At 41.9% G+C, this 23,632-nt stretch overlaps 1 protein-coding gene across 1 annotated transcript in view; it reads left to right on the forward strand.

The window, feature by feature from the left end:
• RTF1 (RTF1 homolog, Paf1/RNA polymerase II complex component) overlaps positions 1-21,987 on the forward strand; it is a 38,578-nt gene extending 16,591 nt beyond the window's left edge. The window contains 14 exon segments of the mRNA XM_075712729.1: positions 348-462; positions 7,079-7,190; positions 9,121-9,256; positions 9,858-10,035; positions 10,970-11,052; positions 12,247-12,334; positions 12,424-12,531; positions 13,122-13,199; positions 15,080-15,201; positions 15,582-15,639; positions 16,203-16,280; positions 17,421-17,516; positions 17,815-17,926; positions 19,862-21,987. Of these exon segments, the coding sequence (XP_075568844.1) occupies positions 348-462; positions 7,079-7,190; positions 9,121-9,256; positions 9,858-10,035; positions 10,970-11,052; positions 12,247-12,334; positions 12,424-12,531; positions 13,122-13,199; positions 15,080-15,201; positions 15,582-15,639; positions 16,203-16,280; positions 17,421-17,516; positions 17,815-17,926; positions 19,862-19,968 (1,471 nt within the window). The 3' untranslated portion in view covers positions 19,969-21,987.
• The last annotated feature ends 1,645 nt before the right edge of the window (positions 21,988-23,632 follow it).

A 23,632-nucleotide genomic window follows, 5' to 3' on the forward strand; every position in this document is an offset into this window, starting at 1 on the left:
ATGCAATGGTCATTACACTGGCAAAGATGAAGATGGAGTGAGGACAGATTTCTGGGGAGTAGCCATTGCTATGTGGTCTCCTCAGCACTTTAGGTTAGCTGTCTGCAAGCCTACACTTTTCTATTCTCAGCTTTTCTTCACCTTATTTTTCTTGTGGAAGGGAGGGGATGGGAATGGGAATGGGGGACAGGATAGCATTAGAGGGTTATCCATCTGCGGCAAGCAGTGGAAGGGTTCCTTACAGTCTACTAACAAGTTAAGCTGAGATAGCATCTGAGCGGTACTTTGCTCACTCAGGGAGAGAGCATTCTTTCATGTATTCTTTTTGTTTCAATATCTGCTACTAGATTTGAAATCAAGAAGAAACTAAAAACGGCAAAAAAGAAAGAAAAGAAAGAGAAAAAGAAAAAGCAAGAGGAAGAGCAGGAGAAGAAAAAACTCACACAGATCCAGGAATCCCAGGTAGGAAATTAAACTGTCCTTAGTAACAAACTCTTTTCCCTTGGCAATAGGAGATAGGATGCTGCTGCCTCTCTCTGCCCCTAATGTTTTCCCTTAATGTCAAACAGTGTGGTAAGCAGGTCAGAATTTAGTTCATTTATATGCTCAAGCTATCTATAGCCTTTCTAGTTCATTTAAAGAAATTAACATCTTTGGCCTGCTGAGGGATGCACTCATAACTCCTTTTAATGAAAAATGCAAAGTTGCAGCTGTATCTAGAGTTGCTGTGATAGTCCTCCCATATGAGAACAGGAAAGCAACCTTTTGCGGTTCCTTTAGCCAAACTTCTGTCATTCAGTCTGAAACATTACATAGGCAGTCTTTCTTGCAAGTGAAAGTTTGAGAGAGCAGACCAGAAGCTGCCCAGCTGTTGTCTTAATTATTTTGCATGCACATACAATGGAAAGAATGCTTAGTTTCTGCTGGGAAGGGTGTGAAGGAAAAGCTTGAATGCTAGGAGGAACAGAAGTAGTTTCATAGTTTTTTCACCTCCAGTAGAAAGAGGATAATACCAGTTTTTGGGGTGAGGCCTCTGTAACTGAACTGTAGTTGCAAATGGCTGAATTGGCTACATTTTCAAATGATTAAGACCCCACCCTTAGCTATTTATTGAGTCTGGGCAGCTAGGCTCCAGAATGGGATGGGATTCATCTTGCCTAACTAGCCAAGAACTAGCTGATTGTTTGCATTTGTTGTTGCATCTGTCTTTGTGCAATGGAGGAGGGCATCTCCAGCTGGCAATTCACTACATGTTAGTTTCTAGTGACATAGGTGTTCAACACCTAAACCAAATTAGATAAGATGAGTTTTCCCTTAGGCACACATTAAGTGGAGTGAATCTCATCTTCCTACCCCTCTCAACTCCATATATGTGTGTGTGTCTATGTACACTTACATAGTCCATATATATAAAATACATAATGTGTAGACTCATATATGTATATATAAAAGGATCTTATGCAGAGTTCTTTTACAGTGCCTTCCAGAAATTACTTTGACTTACTTTATATGACTGTCTCTTATGCTTATTATAGAAACTGCTTTCTGTGATACCTGGTATTCCAGATAGACCTGTTAGAAAATACTAAAAGGCTTACAGCATTTAAGATTTGGATCCTGTTGTGGTTCAACCCCAGTCAGCAACTAAGCACCACGCAGCTGCTCACTCACCCTCCCCCCAACCCCCAGTGGGATGGGGGAGAGAATCGGGGACAATAAAAAAAGTAAAACCTGTGGGTTGAGATAAAGGCAGTTTAATAGGACAGCAAAGGCAGAGGAAATAGTAATAATAATAATGATAAAGGAATATAGAAAACAGGTGATGCACGATGCAGTTGCTCACCACCCACTGACTGATGCCCAGCCCATGCCTAAGCAGCGATTGCTGCCCCCCGGCCAACTCCCCCCAGTTTATATACTGAGCATGACATCATTTGGTATGGAATAGCCCTTTGGTCAGTTTGGGTCAGCCGTCCTGGCTGTGCCCCCTCCCAGCTTCTTGTGCACCTGGCAGAGCATGGGAAGTTAAGAAAGTCCTTGACTAGTGTAAGCACTACCTAACAACAACTAAAACATCAGTGTGTTATCAGCATTATTCTCATACTCAATCCAAAACACAGCACTATGCCAGCTACTAGGAAGAAAAATTAACTCTATTCCAGCCAGAACCAGGACAGTATCCAACCCTTATTCCGTACCATCTATGTCATGCCCCAGGTCCTGCCCTTTCCAATACATTCCAATTAATCACCACCACTTTACCTGTCTTGATACATACATGCAGATATCATTCCCTTAGTCTATGGGCCATCCCTCTAAAACATCCATTGAGTTCATTTAGTCCATGACTTTGGGTTCCATCTGTCATAACAGTGTTTCAGGGCAGGAGAGATGGTGTGCCGTGTTGGATTGTTGCACGCTGAAGCCAGTTCGGGTTCCAACTCTGCTCCACTTTGCTTGGTTTCATCAAAGTTCATTATTCATTAATCTGGGCGATTCTTACTATAATACCGTTGATATGGCATATAGCAACCATAAAAGAGATGACATAATTAACATAATACAATTCAGTTCACTGGCTATTTTCACCCAAGATCAAATTCCCTTGTGGTACACACTGGACTTCCCCATCCTTCAGCATCACCCACCAAGTGCACCCAGGTCCTTGAGCATAAGCAATCCCACAGATGGGTTTGCCTTTGCCCAAGGCAGGAATAACCCAGACTGTCTTCCCCAGCATATTTTTCATATGCACTACAGGGACTTTATCCCCTTCTGTAGTATATAAAAGTGTTGATTGGGCAGGGCCAGCTCTATTGGCAGATCCCCTAGTGTTGACTAGCCAGGTGGCTTTTGCTAAATGCGTATCCCAGTGTTTGAATGTTCCACCACCCACTGCTCTCACTGTAGTCTTTAACAGCCCATTGTATCGTTCAATTTTCCCGGAGGCTGGTGCGTGATAGGGGATGTGATATGCCCACTCAGTGCTATGCTCTTTGGCTGAGGTGTCTATGAGGTTGTTTCAGAAATGAGTCCCACTGTCTGACTCGATTCTTTCTGGGGTGCCATGTCTCCGTAAGACTTGCTTTTCAAGGCCCTGGATAGTGTTCCAGGCAGTGGCATGGGGCACAGGATATGTTTCCAGCCATCCAGTGGTTGCTTCCACCATTGTAAGCACATGGTGCTTTTCTTGCTTGGCAGGTTTGTGGGAGTGTGATATAATCAATCTGCCAGGCCTCTCCATATTTATATTTCAGCCATAGCCCTCCATACCAGAAAGGCTTTAACCGCTTGGTTTGCTTGATTGCAGCGCATGTTTCACATTCATGAATAACCTGTGCAATACTGTCCATGGTTAAGTCCACTCCTTCATCACGAGCCCATCTGTATGTTGCATCTCTTCCTTGATGGCCTGAGGTGTCATGGGCCCACCAAGCTATAAATAATTCACCATTATGTTGCCACTCCAGCCCTACCTGAGCCACTTCAGTCTTAGCAGCCTGATCCACCTGCTGGTTGTTTTGATGTTCTTCAGTGGCCCGACTCTTGGGTACGTGAGCATCTACATGACGTACTTTTACAACCAGATTCTCTACCCAGGCAGCGATATCTTGCCACAATGCGGCAGCCCAGATGGTTTTGCCTCTGCACTGCCAGTTGCTCTGCCTCCATTGCTGCAGCCACCCCCACAGGGCATTTGCCACCATCCATGAGTCAGTATAGAGATAAAGTACTGGCCACTTTTCTTGTTCAGTGATATCTAAAGCCATCTGGATGGCTTTCACCTCTGCAAACTGACTAGATTCACCTTCTCCTTCAGCTGTTTCTGCGACTTGTTGTATAGAACTCCATACAGCAACTCTCCACCTCCGATGCTTTCCCACAATACAACAGGACCCATCAGTGAACAGGGCATATTGCTTTTCATTTGCCGGCAGTTTATTACACAGTGGGGCCTCCTCAGCACCTTAGGGGTTGACCTCAAGTCTCCCCTGGTGCTTTCTGCCAGAGGCTCCAGGTAGGGCCATTCTCCCCAGCTGCGGTGTAGAGCACATTTTTTTACATCCTGCCCTGCCCGGACTGGTCCAAGGACTACTGCATGAACTATCTTCCGTTTAATTTGTTCAAAGGCTTGTTGTTGCTCAGGGCCCCATTTGAAATCATTCTTCTTCCGGGTCACTTGATAGAGAGGGCTTATGATCAGACTGTAATTTGGAATATGCAACCTTTTCTCCACCTGGCTGGAGGCAGGGCCCCTCTAATACTGGTCATAGTATTTGTTACTCACTTCTTGGACATACGAGTCAGGAGTTCATTAAGATGAGAAGTAAGATCAGCCTTTCTAGTCTGTCTGCGGAGCTGTCCACTGGAAACTGGAGCAGTAGTTTTCCTGGAAGAACCCCCCTGTGTGACTGTTTTTTCCTTTCTTTCATGTACCTGTGCCTCTAAGGTTGAAGTAGGTTTTTCATCCCACTTCCTCATGTCCTCTCTGTGGTCACACAGGTAAAACCATAGGGTGCCTCGTGGTGTGTACCCCCTATATCCTCTCTCTTGAGCAAAAGAATGCTGACTCCTAATTGCTGAGATACTAGTCCATACAGGTGGGGAGTAGAACTTACCCTCTTTGAATTGCTGGAACTCCTGGGACAGTTTGTCTACAGCTGAGACAAGAGAGGAAGAGATACTTTCTTTGTATTCCTGGAGCTGGATAGCCACTTCGTCCACCGTTGGTGCTGCTTCATCTTTCCAGGACAGTATTGCCAACGAGTTGGCATATGACACTGGTGCACTCCATATCACCTTCCGCCACATGGGTCGTGTGTACTGGACTTCATCTGGATCTTTGAATAACTGCTCATTGTTCAGGTCACTATAAATCACCTCCAGCATGGCTAATTCCCTCAGGTACTGGATACCTCTCTCTAGGGTGGTCCACTTGCCTGGGCGATATAACATCTTCCTTGAAGGGATATCTTTCCTTCATACCTGACAGAAGTTGCCTCCAGAGGCTAAGGACTTGTGCTCCTTTTCCAATCACTTTGTCAATACCCTCTTCCATAGTGAAGGGATCCCAGTTGTTTGGCTTCCTTATCCTCTTAATTCCAGGCTACTGGCCCCATTATCCCAGCATTGGAGCAACCAGGTGGTAATGTGCTCACCTGGACGATGGCTAAAATCTTTTTGCATATCTCACAGCTCACTCAAGGATCATGTGGTTTCCGTCTCATTTATGAGTTCTTCCTCTTGCTCCTCCTCTCCTTGTGATTGCCCTGGTTTTTCATCATCCCTTTCCTAAAGGAGTTGACTTTCGCTTCCAAGATTTCTTCTTGTGTATGGGGGCGACTGATACGAACACAGGTTGGTCCTCTAGTTCAGCTGCAGCGCCTGTCACTGGGGGTTGGAGCAGCCATGGCGCCCGTTGCGGTGGTTGATCTCTGGATGATAGTCTTAAATAGTTGTTTAACCTTAAACAAGGCCTGAACCACATTCAGGAGACATAGCAGTAGGAGGATGCTAGTTTGAATATCCCAAGGATATTAAAAATTCTCAAAAGCTGTTGTAACTAGCCTGAAGGAGGAGGGGATGGTAAAGAAGCGGGGGAAAGTGTCGCCCTCTGTCTCCTCAATGGATCCGTTCTCTGAGGAGAAGAGGTAAAAAGTGTAATCATTAATAGTTTCTGAGAAATGGCTCCTGAAGTACAGGAATGACGGCAGTGCTGAGTACAATCTCATGACCAATGATTTTATCATACCATAAACCAATGTTACAATGTACAGCAAAGCAATAGCTGTAATCCAGTTCTGAGAGATGATAAACAGCACCATAGGGAGTGCATACAGCAAGTAAGGTGTTACATAGCACAACTCTGAGAAGAAATGCAAAAACTCTGAGAGCAAGAACATCAACATTGTGACCAGTGATTACTAAACTAATATAACAAACACTTGTAACAAATTTGTTTTAACACACTCTGGTCAGATCTGTCATTATCTTAACCCTTTGGGTCCCACATTGAGTGCCAAAAAGGACTGTCGTGGTTCAACCCCAGTTGGCAACTAAGCACCACACAGCTGCTCACTCACCCTCCCCCCAACCCCCAGTGGGATGGGGGAGAGAATCGGGGACAATAAAAAAAGTAAAACCTGTGGGTTGAGATAAAGGCAGTTTAATAGGACAGCAAAGGCAGAGGAAATAGTAATAATAATAATAATGATAAAGGAATATAGAAAACAGGTGATGCACGATGCAGTTGCTCACCACCCACTGACTGATGCCCAGCCCATGCCTAAGCAGCGATTGCTGCCCCCCGGCCAACTCCCCCCAGTTTATATACTGAGCATGACATCATTTGGTATGGAATAGCCCTTTGGTCAGTTTGGGTCAGCCGTCCTGGCTGTGCCCCCTCCCAGCTTCTTGTGCACCTGGCAGAGCATGGGAAGTTAAGAAAGTCCTTGACTAGTGTAAGCACTACCTAACAACAACTAAAACATCAGTGTTATCAGCATTATTCTCATACTCAATCCAAAACACAGCACTATGCCAGCTACTAGGAAGAAAAATTAACTCTGTCCTAGCCAAAACCAGGACAGATCCATACTGCAGACTTTACACACAACTTTATTTCTGCTTCAAGTATTTTTTTTTTAAACATAACTTTTCTCTTTGCTACTGAATGAGAACAAGTGCCTTGTTTTGGCCTTGCAGAAGGAGAAGCAAATGGGAAGAATATTCATCCAAATTTTTCTCGTTACTTGTTAGTTGCAGGATTACTTCCATTTTATTTCTCTAGTCCTTTTTTAACTTTAAGGAGGAGTTTTGACACTAAAACTTGGTGGCAGAAATGTTGAAGTGTAAATATGTTCATTACTTGTGATATGAAGTAGAAAAAATAAATATGTTTCAGATTGATTTCCCTAGCCACTATAAAAATGAACTTGAAAAAAACTGATTTCAAAATGGAGTTTGTTAGTAGTTTCAATCTGAAAAGTTTTCAAAGTGTGCAAACAATCTTTGGTTTAATGCATTTCAATTTATGAATTGCACTTGGTGTTGAGGGACTTTCTGTGCATGTTTTTAGGTCATGTCACATAACAAAGAGCGGCGATCAAAGCGGGATGAGAAGCTAGACAAAAAATCTCAGGCAATGGAGGAGCTAAAAGCAGAAAGAGAGAAAAGGAAGAACAGAACAGGTATGAAAATGTGTTGCTGTTGCTACAATTTTTTGAGGTATTATTACAGCTTTTTCTGCTACTTCCTGTTTCTAATTAATGCAACAATCCTACGGCTTGGAGTGAATGAATTCAGTGTCTGTGTTTTCCTTGGTCTTTTGCCCAACATGACCACCTAGGGTATTGTTTGGTACCACTGATGCTCTATTCCTCCTTCCCCCCGCCCCCACCCCGTCCCGTCCCTCACTGGAATGGTCTGAAAACAAAGGAAACTTTCATTGCAGTCCATTGAATGGCACTTAGTAGTGTTTACTTCATGTATTTGAATTGGTCACTTAGATTCTGTTATTTAATCTCTGAACCATCCAAACCGTATTTTTTGTACTTGAGCTACCATGACTACATTCGCTTGTTTCTTCACTGGCACATCATCTCACCCATCTTGCCACAGACTTTTGATGCAGTTCTTTTTGTTAATCTGCTGGGTTTTATTGTGCTCCTGTGGTGGGTTGACCCTGGCTGGATGCCAGGTACCCACCAAATCTGGTCTGTCACTCCTCCTTAACTGGACAGGGGGAGAGAAAATATAACAAAGGGCTTGTGGGTCAAGATAAGGACAGGGAGATCACTCAGCAGTTACCATCACAGGCAAAACAGAATAGACTTGGGGAAATTAGTTTAATTTATTACCAATCAAAATCAGAGTAGGATAATGAGAAAATAAAAAACTAAATCTTAAAACACCTTCCCCTCACCCCTCCATTCCTCCTGGGCTCAACTTTACTCTCTACCTCCTCCCCCACAGCAGTGAAGAGGGATGTGGAATGGGGGTTGTGGTCTGTTCATCATGCATTGTTTCTGATGCTCCCTCCTCTTCAGGGGGAGGACTCCTCATGCTCTTCCCCTGCTCCAGCGTGGGGTCCCTCCCATGGGAGGCAGTTCTCCATGAACTTCTCCAAAGTGAGTCCTTCCTACGGGCTGCAGTTCTTCATGAACTGCTCCAGCGTGGGTCCCCCACAGGGTCACAAGTCCTGCCAGCAAACCTGCTCCAGCGTGGGCTCCTCTCTCCACAGGCCCACAGGTCCTGCCAGGAGCCTGCTCCAGCGTGGGCTTCCCATGGGGTCACAGCCTCCTTCAGGCACCCACCTGCTCTGGCGTGGGGTCCTCCCCGGGCTGCAAGTGCATATCTGCTCCCCCATTAGCCCCCATGGCTGCAGGGGGACAGCCTGCCTCACTGTGGTCTTCACCACAAGCTGCAGGGAATCTCTGCTCCAGCACCTGGAACGCCACCTCTCCCTCCTTCTTCGCTGGCCTTGGTGTCTGCAATTCTCACTGTCTCTTTGGCTACAGTTGTGCGGCTTTGCCCCCAGCCCTGACCCCCTTCTTAAATATGTTATCCCAGAGGTGCTACCACCATTGCTGATGGGCTCGGCCTTGGCCAGTGGTGGGTCCGTCTTGGAGCCGGCTGGCATTGGCTCTGTTGGACATAGGGGAAGCTTCTAGCAGCTTCTCACAGAAGCCACCCCTGTAGCCCTTCTCCTCCCAAAACCTTGCCATGCAAACCCAATACAGCTCTTCTCCAAACATGAGATTCCCCACCCCACCCCCCCCTTGCAAAATAACAATGAGTTATCTCATCATAATAGTTTTATCTTGTATATCCAGTTGTTATGCCCATCTTGTATTGCTATGTGCAGTGATGTTGGGAGACTGAAGATAAGTATGACTGATATTTAAGATGCTTTTAAATACTTTGATTTCCCTCTTTGAATATATACAACGGAGTATTTAGCTTACTAGTGGATTTGAACATGTGGCACTTGTATCTAGTGTAAAATGAACAGCTGTCTGCCTCTCTTTTTTAAAAACAATAAGGTTTCAGCTCTAAAAGGAAGCTTTCATGAAAAATTTACAGTTTGCTTTTCCTTGTTCTCTCTCCTCCTTCCCCCAGCTGAATTGCTTGCAAAAAAACAACCATTAAAAACTAGTGAAGTATACTCTGATGATGAAGAGGAGGAGGAAGATGATAAGTCTAGTGAGAAAAGTGATCGCTCATCCAGATCCTCATCCTCTGATGAAGAGGAAGAGTAAGTAGCAAACACTGGACTATGATTACTTGTAAGTGTGTGTTCAAAAACAGAGATCCACTTTATGTAGACACATGCTGTTTTAGAGGGTTGTTTGGGGGCAGTTCAGTGTTTCTGAAGTGGTTTTGCCTCTGGGCACACTTGCATTGCTCAGATTTGAGTCCCGGGCTTCTATATCATGGTGCATGGGACTCATTTACCTTGGATAGGTTTGCAACTTCAGTTCCCTGCTGTTACCTTTAGTCCTGTTTACACTGTTGTTTACAGATTTGTTTAGTCCTAGAGTTTAGCAGCCACAGAACTCTGGCGTATTAGCAGGGCAGACATATGTGCTGGCTTATCTTAAAGCATTGGCCTATAAACTGCCATGGTGTGTGAGTCTTTCTGCTTTGTGGTAGCAGGGGCAGTGGGTAGCAAGTCCAGGACTTTGCCTTAAGCCTCTCTCATGAATGCGAAATTCTCATATCTACAGTCAGCTAGTGCGTGATGAATCATTCTGTTTACTAGTAATTTAAATAGTTAGCACCTTGCTCAGGACCCCTTTTTTGATAATTATGTCTCTACCTTTTTTCTTCATTCCTTCTCACCTTTCCCAAATCAGGAAAGAAGAAATTCCTCCTAAGTCCCAACCAGTGTCCTTGCCTGAAGAACTGAACCGAGTAAGGTTATCACGACACAAGCTGGAACGCTGGTGTCATATGCCCTTCTTTGCCAAGACAGTCACTGGCTGCTTTGTCCGTATTGGCATTGGAAATCACAACAGCAAACCTGTTTATCGGGTGAGTTTAGTTCCAAGGAATACAGTCTTGTATGGGATTCTTTTTATAGTGCTGTAATATAATATTTGCAGTTTAGCAATTCTCAGGTACCTGTGATTGTTTAAGTGATTAACATAAAAAGATTGCTTGTAACCAGAAAACGTAATTGCTGCCAAAGAAGTGGAGGAGACTGCTTTAAGAACAAATAAATCTGTGGGACCAGCTAGGTGAAGAGAGATATTTAGTGAGAGAGGGAGCACTAACAAAGCCTGTTCTTCCAGCTTTGGTTCATGCTGTCTTTCTCATCATTTGTATTGCAAACTAGAGTTCAGACTCTGCTTTGACCAAGTAAGGATGAGTAACATTCACTCCCTATTTCTGGGATTGTTCCCAAGTTATTGCGTGGTCTCAGTTCTTTTTTTTTTTAACAAAGTGTTTCTAGTACATCAGTGTGCCTCAGAAGAGAGGGTGGTTGAGAACACAGTTTTGTTTTTCTGTTTCATTCCTGTAACTGCACAATCATAGGATGCAATAATATTCTCTAAATTTGCATTAAAAAGGACCCCGGAGGGGACTGTGTTTAGTATGTGAGCAGCACTGGTGTATTTCATTTGGGATATATGTTAACCCAAACCAGCGTTAACTGAAAAGGAAAGAGAAAAAGTAGGGAAGTGTACATCATTTGGTCAGGAAAGCTGAAATGAGAAGACAGGAAAAACTGCATCAAGCATTCAGATGGTATAATTTGTCAACTCAAAGGTGATGCATGAAGCAACTAATTCAGTACCTGATAATGTGCACTGAAGAGTCTTGGTTTCCTTGATCTAATTAGAATTGTTAGTTAGATTAAGGTTTTTGATCTCTAGTGAAGAGGCTTGAATATGACAGATATATTCCAGGAACACAAGAAAACCCCTCTTGCATCCTTCCTCTTGTGTATTTTACTCTGATATAGGTTGCTGAAATAACTGGTGTGGTAGAGACTGCAAAGGTTTACCAGCTTGGTGGTACCCGGACAAACAAAGGGCTACAGTTGCGGTAAGATGCTAAAGTAATCCTCATCAGTTCATGAATCGGTGTCCTTTTCATAGCAAATAAGGTTCTGTGTGTGGTTTGGAGATGACAAAAAGCAGAGTGGGTCTTGCCACACCGCTTACTCCTAGAATGTTGGGGTTGGGTTTGTTTGGTTTTTTTTTTTCCCTTGGGCATAATGGAAATTATAAAAAAAAAAACCCCGAAACCTCATGCAGGGACTTGTGATTGTGTTGATGTCTGAGCAATTCATTTGCATTAGTAATCCATGATTGTTTGTATATGCCTCTTGAGCTTTGCAATACGCTTTTCTATCTTTTCTCCAATATTGTTATAATCAGATGTTAGAAATATGTATTATTTAATAAAGGCATACATGATTGGATCTGGCATACGTGTTACAACATAAAATGGTACTTCGGAGGGAAGAAGCTGAATGTAGCATTGGATTTCTCAGTTGTTCTTATGGCCATTATAAGGATCGTGAGGTGAAGATTAACAGTTACAAAACAACCTGGTGAGATAGGAGAAGATGACATTAACCATTTGGGAGAAACAAGAAGGCATGTGGAGAATGCACGTGGGTGCAAGTGTGGAGTAAAAAACCAAATTTTATCTAAATCTATTGTGACATTCGATAGCTTCTTAGGCTATCTCAGGAGAGAGCTCTATGCTTTCAGTGAAATTTACACCATGGCAACTAATTTTAGCATTGGTTAGTAGCAGTATAGTAGTTTAGGTGCTAGTGCCAAAGGTAGTGCTCTGCAGAAAATGTTTAGGGATTTCTGGCTTTGACTGGCCAAAGAATGAAAAATTAGATAGGGGTTGGCTCCAGCATTGTATAATTCAGTACTGCTTAAAGGTTATTTCTACTGGTACAAACATGAAGCTTTGTGTTTCCAAAAATCATGCCAAATAGGGTATGTAAGGCTTAGGTGTGTGTGAGGGTTTTACTGCCACAACTAAGTGCCTGTTTCCTGCAGACTCACTGTCTAGTATTTCTTTGCATTACTACTAATAGCTGATGTAAGCTTCTGAACTGTGGCTGACCTGACTAAAGTTAGGAATAGGTAGTGTGCAAGCCCCAAGAGTAGCCTTAAGTGTCTGGTTTTGGGCTTCTTGAATCAGTTTACACCTATAGATCCAAGATCACAGGTCTGTGCCATTGGAGAGGGATGTTGTTACACTTTCTTGTTGCAGGCATGGCAGTGATTCGCGTGTGTTTCGTTTGGAGTTTGTCTCAAATCAGGAATTTACTGAAAGTGAGTTTATGAAGTGGAAGGAAGCGGTAAGTTTGCCAGATTTTAATTTCTTCTTAGCAGCCTTCTGCCAAGGATACTTTAAGTGGAAAGTAACCTCTTTGTCTCTTGTGTTCAGATGTTCTCTGCTGGGATGCAGCTACCCACGCTAGATGAGATAAACAAGAAAGAAGTGTCCATCAAAGAAGCCCTCAACTACAAGTTTAATGACCAGGACATTGAGGAGGTAAACAGTGCATTATAGTGAGGCTGTGGCAGTGCTTAAAGGTGACAGGAACTCATGGAGTAGAGCACTAGCTGTTACAAAGCAAAATGATCCTGGTATTTGCTTCTGAAGAAGAAAACAAAAGGCTCAAAATGAAGTTGCATAACTGGATAGAGTAGCTTGGTGATCCAGCTGTTGTTTGGTGCTTACTCCTGCTTTACTTCATCCTTTGTGCCCTGTTACCTCCTCTTGAACTTGTGTTGCAGAGCTCTGAACTCCTAACCGGAGTATGGCAACTTAGTTCTCAAGTTCTGAAAAGCTAACAGCATCGTAATAGATGCATTTATCACAGTTTCTGCAGTTTAATACTTGCTTAATGCTGATCAAACGTGATTAGCATCAAATTTTTGTAGGTCGTAAGTGAGGGGAATGGAGCTGTAGCTCATTACCAAGTCACAAATTAAAAAATGCAGCAGAGAAAGAGCATGAGTAAAATTCTGTGGCAGTAAGTACGTTTCTTAGGTGACATTGATCTGTTGCTTCTAGTGTTCAAGTATTGAAATAGACATTTCATATTTGCATATTCTTGCTGTTTCCTCTGCATCTTACAGATTGTGAAAGAGAAGGAAAGGTTCAGAAAAGCACCTCCAAATTATGCTATGAAGAAAACTCAGCTGTTAAAGGAGAAGGTGAGAGATGAGATGATGCCTGCAAGCTTAATGCAGTCTTTGATTTTGAAGAACTGGAGCTCATCTGGATTTTGGCAGTAGTCAGCAGTAAGCTCGACTTTAACGCAGCTAAAAGGTGGATCTCAAGGTTCATTGCTGGGTTCAGAACACTTAGAACCCAGTTAAAGCAATTGCTTTCTTTTTCCAAGGGCAATTGCCAACAATTGTAGCTGTCTCTTGTGTCCTTTAAACAAGAAGGTCTTAAGCTGTTCTGCTTTAGGAACTCTTTTTCTCCTGCCCCCCCCCCCCCCTCCCCCCCGCCCCGGGTACCCCATAATAACATTTAAAAGTTGATTTCTTATACTTTTTAAAATAGTGTCATGGTTTAGCCCCAGCCAGCAATTAAGCACCACGCAGCCGCTTGCTCACTCCCCCTACCCCGATGGGATGGGGGAGAGAATCGGAGGAGTAAGAGTGAGAAACGCTCCTGGGTTGAGATAAGAACAATTCAATAATTGAAATAAAGTAAAATAGTAATGATAATAATAACAATACAATAATGATGATAATAATAATACACAAAGCAAGTGATGCACAATGCAATTGCTCACCACCTGCCGACTGATACCCAGACAGTTTTCCGAGCAGCGATCGCTGCTCCCCGGCCAACCCCCCCCCCCAGTTTATATACTGAGCATGACGTCATATGGTATGGAATAGCCCTTTGGTCAGTTTGGATCAACTATTCTGGCTGTGCCCCCTCCCAGTTTCTTGTGCACCTGGCAGAGCATGGGAAGTTAAGAAAGTCCTTGACTAGTGTAAGCACTACCTAACAACAACTAAAACATCAGTGTTATCAACGTTCTTCTCATACTCAATCCAAAACACAGCACTATGCCAGCTACTAGGAAGAAAATTAACTCTATTCCAGCCAAAACCAGGACAAATAGGAAAAATAAAAGTCATATTAAATTGTCTTTTACTCAGGGGTGGCTGAATTGTCACTTTATGGCCAGTAATTTATATTGAAAAGAATATGTTGCTGAAGGATTTACTTGCCACTGAACTGTTTTACATGTAGACCTCCTGGAATGAATAGGCCGAACAGAGAGGTAGTGGAGGCCCCATCCCTAGAAACATTCAAGGTCAGGTTGGATGGGGCTCTGAGCAACCTGATCTAGTTAAAGCTGTCCCTGCTCACTGCAGGAGGGTTGGGCTAGATGACCTCTAAAGGTCCCTTCCAACCCAAAGCATTCTATGATTCTAACAGTGCTGAGAAGTCAAGTAAACAAGCAGTCTTAAGTATCTCTGAAGATAAAGATAGACATTACACATTTTGTTTGTTTTTACTTGTGCAGTCTTTTTCAATACATTCTTTGGCTTAAGTGTGTTGTTTGTACATCATTTTACTGTGCACAAATGTAAATCATTAGTTTTCCGTTGCAGAAGAGTGCAATTGCTTTTTGTGTCACCAGGTGGCATGATAAGCTACTGTTGTTGGTCTGGTGGTGTAGTAGGGGACTCTCGAACTCCTTGAAATAAGTGGCAACTGACATTTGCGGAAGTAATCATTCTTTTCCTGAGCTGGTAAATAGTAATATTAAATTTTAATCAAACCTGTAACTTAAATCATTTGACTGACCTGCCCTCCTCATGCTGGGGCTAGTGTTCCTATGTCTTCCTTAGTGTAAGGGGTTTCAAAGGTTTTCAGAGTTCTTCAGAGTAAGAAGTCCTGTTTTGCCTTGAGCTGTAAGGAGAGTTTAGGTCTTTGCTGTATTCTTACCGTGCGGGGTAGAACATTTGCAACTGGAATAGGGTTAGCTGGCATGGGTCTATCTCTCAGTTCTCTGACTAGCTCTGTGGTAGAGAGTAGTGTCTAATGAGTTACTGTTTGATTGAAGGCTATGGCTGAGGACTTGGGGGACCAAGATAAGGCCAAACAGATTCAAGATCAGCTTAATGAACTTGAAGAGAGAGCAGAGGCCCTGGATCGTCAACGAACAAAGAACATTTCTGCAATCAGGTAAGAAGCAGATCCTGGGAATTTTCTTTCTTAAATAGTATCAATCAAAATATACAGAGAAGATAAACTAATGCAGTAGTGAATTAACTGCAAGATTTTGTCTCTTCTTTCCTGTACAATATATTGATGAAATGTGTATCATGATGGCTCTATTAGTGTTTGCCTATCTTCACTTCCTTGTATCTGTCATTCAGTTAAAACTGTCAAAAACGTAATCTCTCTTTCGCATAGCCCAGGTAGTGGTTGTGTTGCAATAAGAGTAATCTGTGATCAGGATGAAGCTACAAGAATGCTGTACAGGTGTTTTGTTGTGTAGGGATTGATAAATGACAGTCACTTTCTTTTTCTTTCCCCCACCCTCCTTTTTTTCCTTTCTGCAGTTACATCAACCAGAGAAATAGAGAGTGGAATATCGTTGAGTCTGAGAAGGCTCTTGTGGTAAATAGTGGCGAATTAATACTTCTGTACCAGTAGAGATGAAATGATGCAAAGGGGGGTAATTGCATGGTGAAGTTACTCAGGGTTTTTTTTTTTATTGATCTACAGTCTTTCATATAAGCAAATGACATGATTTTAAAGCATTTTATCCTTTTTATCAACACAATTATCAGCAGATTACTGACTGTAATAGTGACTTAGTGCATTTTGTATGGGAAAGAAATCAGAAAGGAGACTTCAGAGAATAAAATAGTAAAGGAAATATTTGATTCTCTGCAGTGACGCTTCTGAAAAGTTAAGCTTGTTAACAAATGGTTAAGCCTTAACTATCCTGAGAGTTGTGCACCTATTTCCTTTGTTATATTCAATAAGGACAGTTTTGCCATGTGAAGCATAAGACTGTGGGTGTGTCAAAATCTTTCTAATCTGTACTGCTGTTGCTGTTTTTTCTCTGATCTTGATATTATATGTAGCTGATGAGTGCTTGCATGGATGGGGTGCTATGGGAGGATTTACAAGGGTGCAAGTAGCTAACTCTGCAAAACCATGTGCTTTTTCTTCAGGCTGAAAGTCACAGCATGAAAAACCAACAAATGGACCCCTTTACTAGGCGGCAGTGCAAGCCCACAATAGTGTCTAATGTGAGTGTAATACTTAAGTTTAGTTGAAGCAGAGAAACAGAAAACAATGTAATGCAGAGAGTAGGAAGGAAAATGTTGTTTGTATTCATTCCCATTGTGCCATGTGCTATTAACACTCCAGATGCCAGGATGAGGTATAGTTTGAGTAAGATCCTGGTCTCATTATCCCAATAAAGGAAAAACCAGTATTTTTTTTAATGCAAAGTGTGAAGGGCATAAGTGATGTGGGTATATACATAGAGAAGCAACGGTGGTTTAGACTTCTGTAGTGAGTTCTTCTACGTAGAATTACTCAGATTTAGTCAGCTCTGGGAAGACAGTTTGCTTTAGGTGTGAGTTTCGCTTCGAATTAGTTGAAACTTTCCTGAAAGATTTGTGAAAGGAGAGAGGAGACCAGACATTTGGGGCCTGTGATGGATAAAGTAGTTTAACACAAACTTCCCCCGTGATACTGTGGCAAAACCTGCTATTGCAGTCCCTAGCTACATAAATGATGGGTAGTAAGGTGATCGGCTCCTACTTCTAAGCAATCTGGCTGCTTTGAGGCCTGTCTTGGAATAGTATATGGTTCTCATGTCAGTACTTAAAAAACACACTGGTCAGGCTGGCTCTTATCAGTCTCCACAAACTGGCAAGGGAATAGAAAAGGAATTTTATTGCAGGGCTTGAATTAAATAGTTACTTCTGAAATAATTCTTTATTAGAAAATAATCATAACCAAGTAGCTCTATTATGGTAGACAACTATTATGTAAAGAAAATAGTCTTCTAAAGATTTCTTCTTTCTAGTGGAGTGCTTTAGCCAGAACCGTAAGCTGAAAGCAAATACATCTAACAGTAGTGTTAAGACTAGTCACAGGAGCAAACCGTATCAACAGAAAAGGTACTTATCATTTTCTCAAAGAGAGACTTTCTGAAGGATAACTTTTAGTTTGTTACTGTCAGATGCATTACACAGGTATCAGGATTATTTCAATTGTCTCTGAGATCCTGAAGATTGGGCTAACTGATCTACAGCTTCTTATGGTTTTAGATTCATGGATATGAGTGCTGTTTTAACAAAATGGCAGTATAGTTTTTGCCAATTTAAATACAGTGATTTTTTTTTTTCTTTCTTTCTTTTTCTTCCCTGCCCCCGCAGTCCAGAGATCCTGCTGTCCAAGCTGCCATCCTTGCCCAGCTAAATGCAAAATACGGGTCTGGTGTATTACCAGATGCTCCAAAGGACATGAGTAAGGCAAGTTTCCATTTCTGTCTCTGTTATGTTCCTCCTACTGTCACCGTTTCGCTTCAGAAGCTTATGACTAATAGTAGATATGCTTGCTTCAGTTGTAGATGTAGGTATCCTGTAGAGCATTATCATGGAAAAGAAACAGCTTTTTCTTTCTTGGGGAAAGAAACTTAAGTTTCTCTAGCAGTATGAAAGCTAAACTAAGTATGTTTGTGATAGATGATAGAAGTGGGGAAAAAGCATTTTTGTCTCTGTTTATGTGGACAGATAAGAGTTGGAGACTTACCTGTAGTTTTTATTTCAGGGTCAAGGGAAGGATAAAGATGTGAACTCTAAATCAGCCAGTGACCTCTCAGAAGATCTTTTCAAAGTGCATGACTTTGATGTAAAGATTGATCTTCAGGTTCCCAGTTCAGGTAGGTGTTCAGCTGAGATTGGGGATGTGATTGCCCAGCTCATTATGGTAGAGCTTGCTTCTTCAGAATAGTTCTTTCAAAATCATTGGTGGGCTTTTGAAAATGGGAGCAAGGACTCCGTATTTGTCGTCTTGGCAAGTATCTTGAACTGAGGAGGAGGGGATGTGTGCTAGTGACATCCAGGAGAAAACAAGAACAACTGTATTGTGTTAGACTGAAAGCCTGCATATCCCCATATTTAACCTGATCTAGTTAAAGCTGTCCATGCTCACTGCAGGGGGGTTGGGTTAGATGACCTCTAAAGGTCCCTTCCAACCCAAAGCATTCTATGAATGATTCTGTGATATCCTTGCTCCAAATGCCTAGGGAAAGAAGAAGGTAATGAGTGTTTTCTGATGTACTCTTCCAGTCTACAGTATCTATGACTTGCATAATCTTTGGGGAAAGACAAGAGTGTTGCACTTAATAAGCCTTGATACCTACCTTAATACTTACTTCATTAATTTGTCTAATTACTTTTGAGGACAGATAAGCTTTGGTGTCTGTGATGTCCTGCTCCATAACCTGCATACATGCTATGTGGATAAAGTATTTTTATTTTGATTTTGAACCTGCTGCTTTACCAAGTTGCTGTTCCCTAACTTATTGCAGATGGTATTGAATCAAAATTTTAGGGGAACCAAAACACTGGGCAGGGAGTGAAGATATGCTTATAGACACAAACTTGCTGACCCTTCCTGTTTGTGATCTCGACTTTGAGAGCCCAAGATATGTGGCAAGAACAGTTCAGTGTCATAGAATCAGTTAGGTTGCAAAAGACTCTTAAGATCATCGAGTCCAACTGTTAACCTAACACTACCAAAGTCCACCACTAAACCATGTCCCTAAGCGCCAGGTCTGCATGTGTTTTAAATGCCTCTAGGAATGGTAACTCATCCGCTTCCCTGGGCAGCCTGTTCCAATGCTTGACAACCCTTTCGGTGAAGAAATTTTTCCTAATATCCAATCTAAACCTCCCCTGGCCCAACTTGAGGCCGTTTCCTCTCATCCTGTCAAGCTGTTTTCCAGTGGAGGGAAAGGATGGGAGTATACCAGTGCAATTTGACTCACAAGGCTTATTTTTTCTTGCATTACTGGAAGGATTAGAGCTGAAGTTTCTTGGAGGACAACAATTTAGGAAGTACTGTAAGAACGCACAAAGACTTAAAACCTTGTCAAGAAGGGAAAGTAGGAGAGGTTGTCTTTCCAAACTAGGTCAAGATTGGAACTCTGGATGTAAGACTACAGAATGAGGTAGGGTGCCAAGAATAGGAGACTTCCTGAAGCAGATAGTGAGAGTTATGCACTTCAGAGAGTTAGCAAGCAGATGAGGGTTGAAAACCAGGAAGGGGACTGAAAAAAGAAGTATGAGACACACACAATATAGATAGAGGTTTAAATATGGCTCTTTTGGGTTTTTAACTCAGACAGAACACCATTTTGGCATCTTGCTTTGTGCAGTCTCTTAACAGAAGTACATGGGGATTGGTTAAAATGTGTATTGTAGACATGGATAGGAAGTTTGACTTCTGTCTGCTTATTATCTGTCTCTTCCTGCTTGCTGTTCTCGTGGGATAATGATTTATCAAAGATCCCAGAACTGAGCCTGAAGGCTCTGTTTGTGTTGTGTTTTCAGTGTGCTACAGAGTAGTTTTCTTAAGAAATGAAAGTATGCTTATTGGCAGAAAGCTGGATTAACAAACAGTCAGAATTGCATATGCTTTATCTATGAAGATAAGCTACCAAATACTTCCTGTATTATTAACTGAAGTTCTAACCTGATGTATACTAGAGAAGCCAAAGGTGATTTTGTGGTGAAATTGTCAGCAAAAGCAAGAAGTAAAAATCTGTGGTTTTCATGTATTTTGGTCCTCACTCTTCTCTTATCCCCAACAGAATCTAAGGCACTGGCCATCACCTCCAAGGCTCCACCAGCAAAAGATGGTGCCCCTCGGCGATCATTGAACTTGGAGGACTACAAAAAGAGGCGGGGGCTTATTTGAGCATGCCCACTCTGCTGCTTCTGATCCTGCATGCTCCATGACGATGTTCTACCTTTTCTTCCTCCCTTTTCAGTTCTCCCTTCTGGGTTGGAGCAGCAATGGAGCTGGGAAGAGACTCTTTAAAACTGCCAGTCATCTGTAACATAAACCATTCAACTATTTACTGTATAGACCTCCCTTCTTGCCCTTTCTTCCTGCCCCCCTCACAAATGTGGATCTGTGCTATTTGGGGTTTTCCCATTTCTTTTAGTTTGAGTTTTGTTTTTATTTTGTTGATGCAGCTCGTTGGTCCACTCTGTGTTCAGTATTAGCCTGAGGTCTGGATTTCCATAGGAAACTCTTGGTGGTCGCAGAATCAGCACTTGGTGATCTCCCCTTACATACCACCACAGGCACGGTGAATAAACATTGGCGCAAGACCTTTGTGGCTGGAAGGTCATCTGCACTTTCTTCCCCCTCTTTTTCCTCCTTCATCCTAGCTTTGGAGAAGGGAATCTTCAAAAACTGGCTTAGGTTCAAAGTGTAAATTTTTTTGGGAGGGTTGTGTGACTTTTTTTCAGGTGTTTTTTATCATTTTTAAGCTGCAGTACTATTTGTATCCGTCTGTCACAGTTCTTTACGGCTGTTTTGAATTTCTACCAGCTGTACTTGAGCATCTGAAATTGCAAGAAAGAAACTCATTAAATGTGATTCTTCTTACTAAAACGGCTTGGCTGATATAGCTGTTTAACTTCATGTTCCCTTTTTTACTTATACTTAACTGATGAGAGATACACAGCTCTTGATGTGGGACTTGTCATCTATAGCACATCCGGAGTCTCCAGCTGTAACTGAGTGGAGTAACCTTTTCTGGGATGGCCCTGGGGCGCTCATTGGTTGGGCTTTAATTTCTTCTCCAAGCCTCCAATATTACGTGTTTGTTAAGTCATTGTGTCTTCACTGGTCTCCAGCTCATTTTGTTTCTTGCTTTGCGAACCACTTAAAAGGGGCTTCTATAAACAAACAAACAAAAAAAATCACTTTGTGTGGAAGGGGAAGGACACAGTAAGGACATAGTAGAAAGGTCAGTGGGTAATGTATAAGAGGTAGCTGATGCACATTTTTCATATAGAAACTGGTACAAGTGGAGTGCAACACTAGCACAAGAATTGTATGGCTTTATGGAATATTTGACTGGATGCAAGGTGACAGCTAAATTATCGCTCAGGTGTAAAAAAAAAAAAAAAAGATCAGATTGTAAATATAAGTGACATTTAACAAAGAACTTTTCCAAACAAGATACAACTGAATATATGGAGCTAAGAACTACATTAAAACAGAATTAGAAGTCTAAAAGATTAGAGGCCCTCGTTCAGGTAAGCGTGCAAGCACGTGTTTGTTCCTACTCAGGCCAGTACATACATAATAACTTAAGCACTGAACTGGATAGGAATGTTTCTGGGGGACCCTGAAGAGGGAAAATGCTGATGCTCTTTTTGTGTCAGAGCATTACTGTTTTTCTGAAATCATACACTGGTTGCGTTTAAACCTGTGTTTGATACTTCCTTGTTGGATTCTTAATGAAACTTTAATCTAGTTCTTATTTAACTTTCTCTTCCTTTTTTAACAGTAGCTTTAAAGAAACATGTAATTGTGTGCAGATTGATACTATGAACTGTGTATAAAAAGAAAATCAACCTATGAAGCAGCTCTTATCTACCGTGTAAACAAAAAACTAGGAAACCTTCAGTACTTATTTACTGAATAGTCCATAGTTCTAGGACACATGTGGGTTATTCTGTAAATATGTAAACATAGACTGCTTTATTTGATGGCCTATTTTAGCAGCTTCTCTGGAGTTGTAGTAGGCTCTCACATATATGTACTTTTAACTTTTTAAGAGTGGATTTATGGAATCTACCGTGATAACTTCATAGAAGACATCATGATTCACTGTGTAGATATGCATTTGATATGATTTTGGTTTTTTTCAACAGCTTCAATGATGTTACAGATTTGTAATAAAAAAATCTAAACTTATTTTGCGATAGCCAGTTTTCAAAATAATCACTCTCCAATGCTTTGCAGAAATAATTGCAAAATCAAACGATTCAGGAACTGATTTTTCCACAGAAATGCCTCAGAGCTCTGAGGTGCAGTGATAAGTGGTCTCCTAAGGTAAAGTTAACTCAAATTCAGTATTTTTAATAGGCTTGCCCTTGATGTATTGGTTTTAGGTAACTTCCACATTTGGTAACACAAGAATAGTCTGTATTACAGCCAAAATGTCGACGAGACCCGTGCAGTGTTGCAAGTAACTTTTAACGGAGACGACTGAAACAGGAGATGCAGTGAGTTTAGAATGCAGATCTGAATGATGGACTATGTCCTAGTTACCTGCAACTATGAAACTGCCACTTACCCTCTCAAAGTCCATGGATGCTGTTGACATACTCTTTTTAAGAGAGGCAACAGTCAGTAAATTATCATGCAAACCTTTTATATTGAGAATAATACATCAAGAAAGTACTCTTGAATAGTTACAGAACTGTGTATGAAAGCTGTAATCTTTTTTCCTTTAAGTGCATGTAAAGGTGAGTGACTACGCCGCCCACTCGTTAGAGAGGGAAACATTTGTTTGCTTTGTTTCACTGGTGTCCTAGCATAGTTCATCACAACTGTACAGGCTTCTATAAATAAACTTGGTTTGTTGGTTTAATAAGGTTGATTGTTTATCCCTTGATCTGAGGTGCTAAGGGTTTCCTGTCTGGAATTTGTTTTTTCAGAAACTGACACTTCATTTATCAGTCTGGATGATTTTATTTAAGATACTAATACTGTAAAATAATTAATGAAAAGTAAGCCCCCTCTTTTGCAAGAGTGGCTGTTGACTCCTGGATCACTCTCTTAATGACTGGAGTTGCTCCTTATCACTAGGATCAAACAGAGCCTCTTGGAAGGTCAGTTCACTTGCATGTCTACTGCATCTCACTAAAAACACAGACTGTCTTGTAGAAATCCGGACTACGTTTGTAATCAAAGATCCTAAGGCATGTAGCTGAACTTAGGGAAGCTACTGAATGAGATGAAGTAAGACTGTTCTCAGGGGGTGCTTGGTGGGAGGATGAGACATGACAGGTGTAAGTTGAAACAGGACAAGTGCTGCCAAGATGTAAAGAAACACTTTTTCACCCTTAGGACAGTCAGAGAATGGACTAGGTTGCCCAGAGAGATTGTTCTGTCTGTATTTTGGAGGTTTTCAAGAGAAGGCTGGATTAAGCCATGAGTAACACGATCCAACCTTGTAGCTTACCCAGCTTTGAGCAGGAGGGTGGACTGCAGACCTCTCTGAGCTCCCCTCTGCCCTGAATTGTCCTATCATTCTGTAAGTAATTTCATATTGCTTTCTCCAGCTTTGTCTGTCTTCCCTGTGTGTACCACCCCCCTCCCCATTGCCCTTCCTACATGCAGCACACAGAATTTCTCTCACAGACATGGTGGCTTACCGTGAGCAGTGTGGCATTTCCCAACACACATCCTTTCTGAGACTCTGGGTGTGTATGTCTATAGAGTTCATGCAAGGGCTGTCTGTGAAACAAAATTGTCTCTATAGATTTATCCCTGAACAGGCTGGAAGACAGCCTGTTACACTGTAAAGAGCTGTAACTAAGATTTGATTAGCAAA

Source organism: Pelecanus crispus, chromosome 6, assembly GCF_030463565.1.
Source record: "Pelecanus crispus isolate bPelCri1 chromosome 6, bPelCri1.pri, whole genome shotgun sequence".
Classification (NCBI taxonomy): domain Eukaryota; kingdom Metazoa; phylum Chordata; class Aves; order Pelecaniformes; family Pelecanidae; genus Pelecanus; species Pelecanus crispus.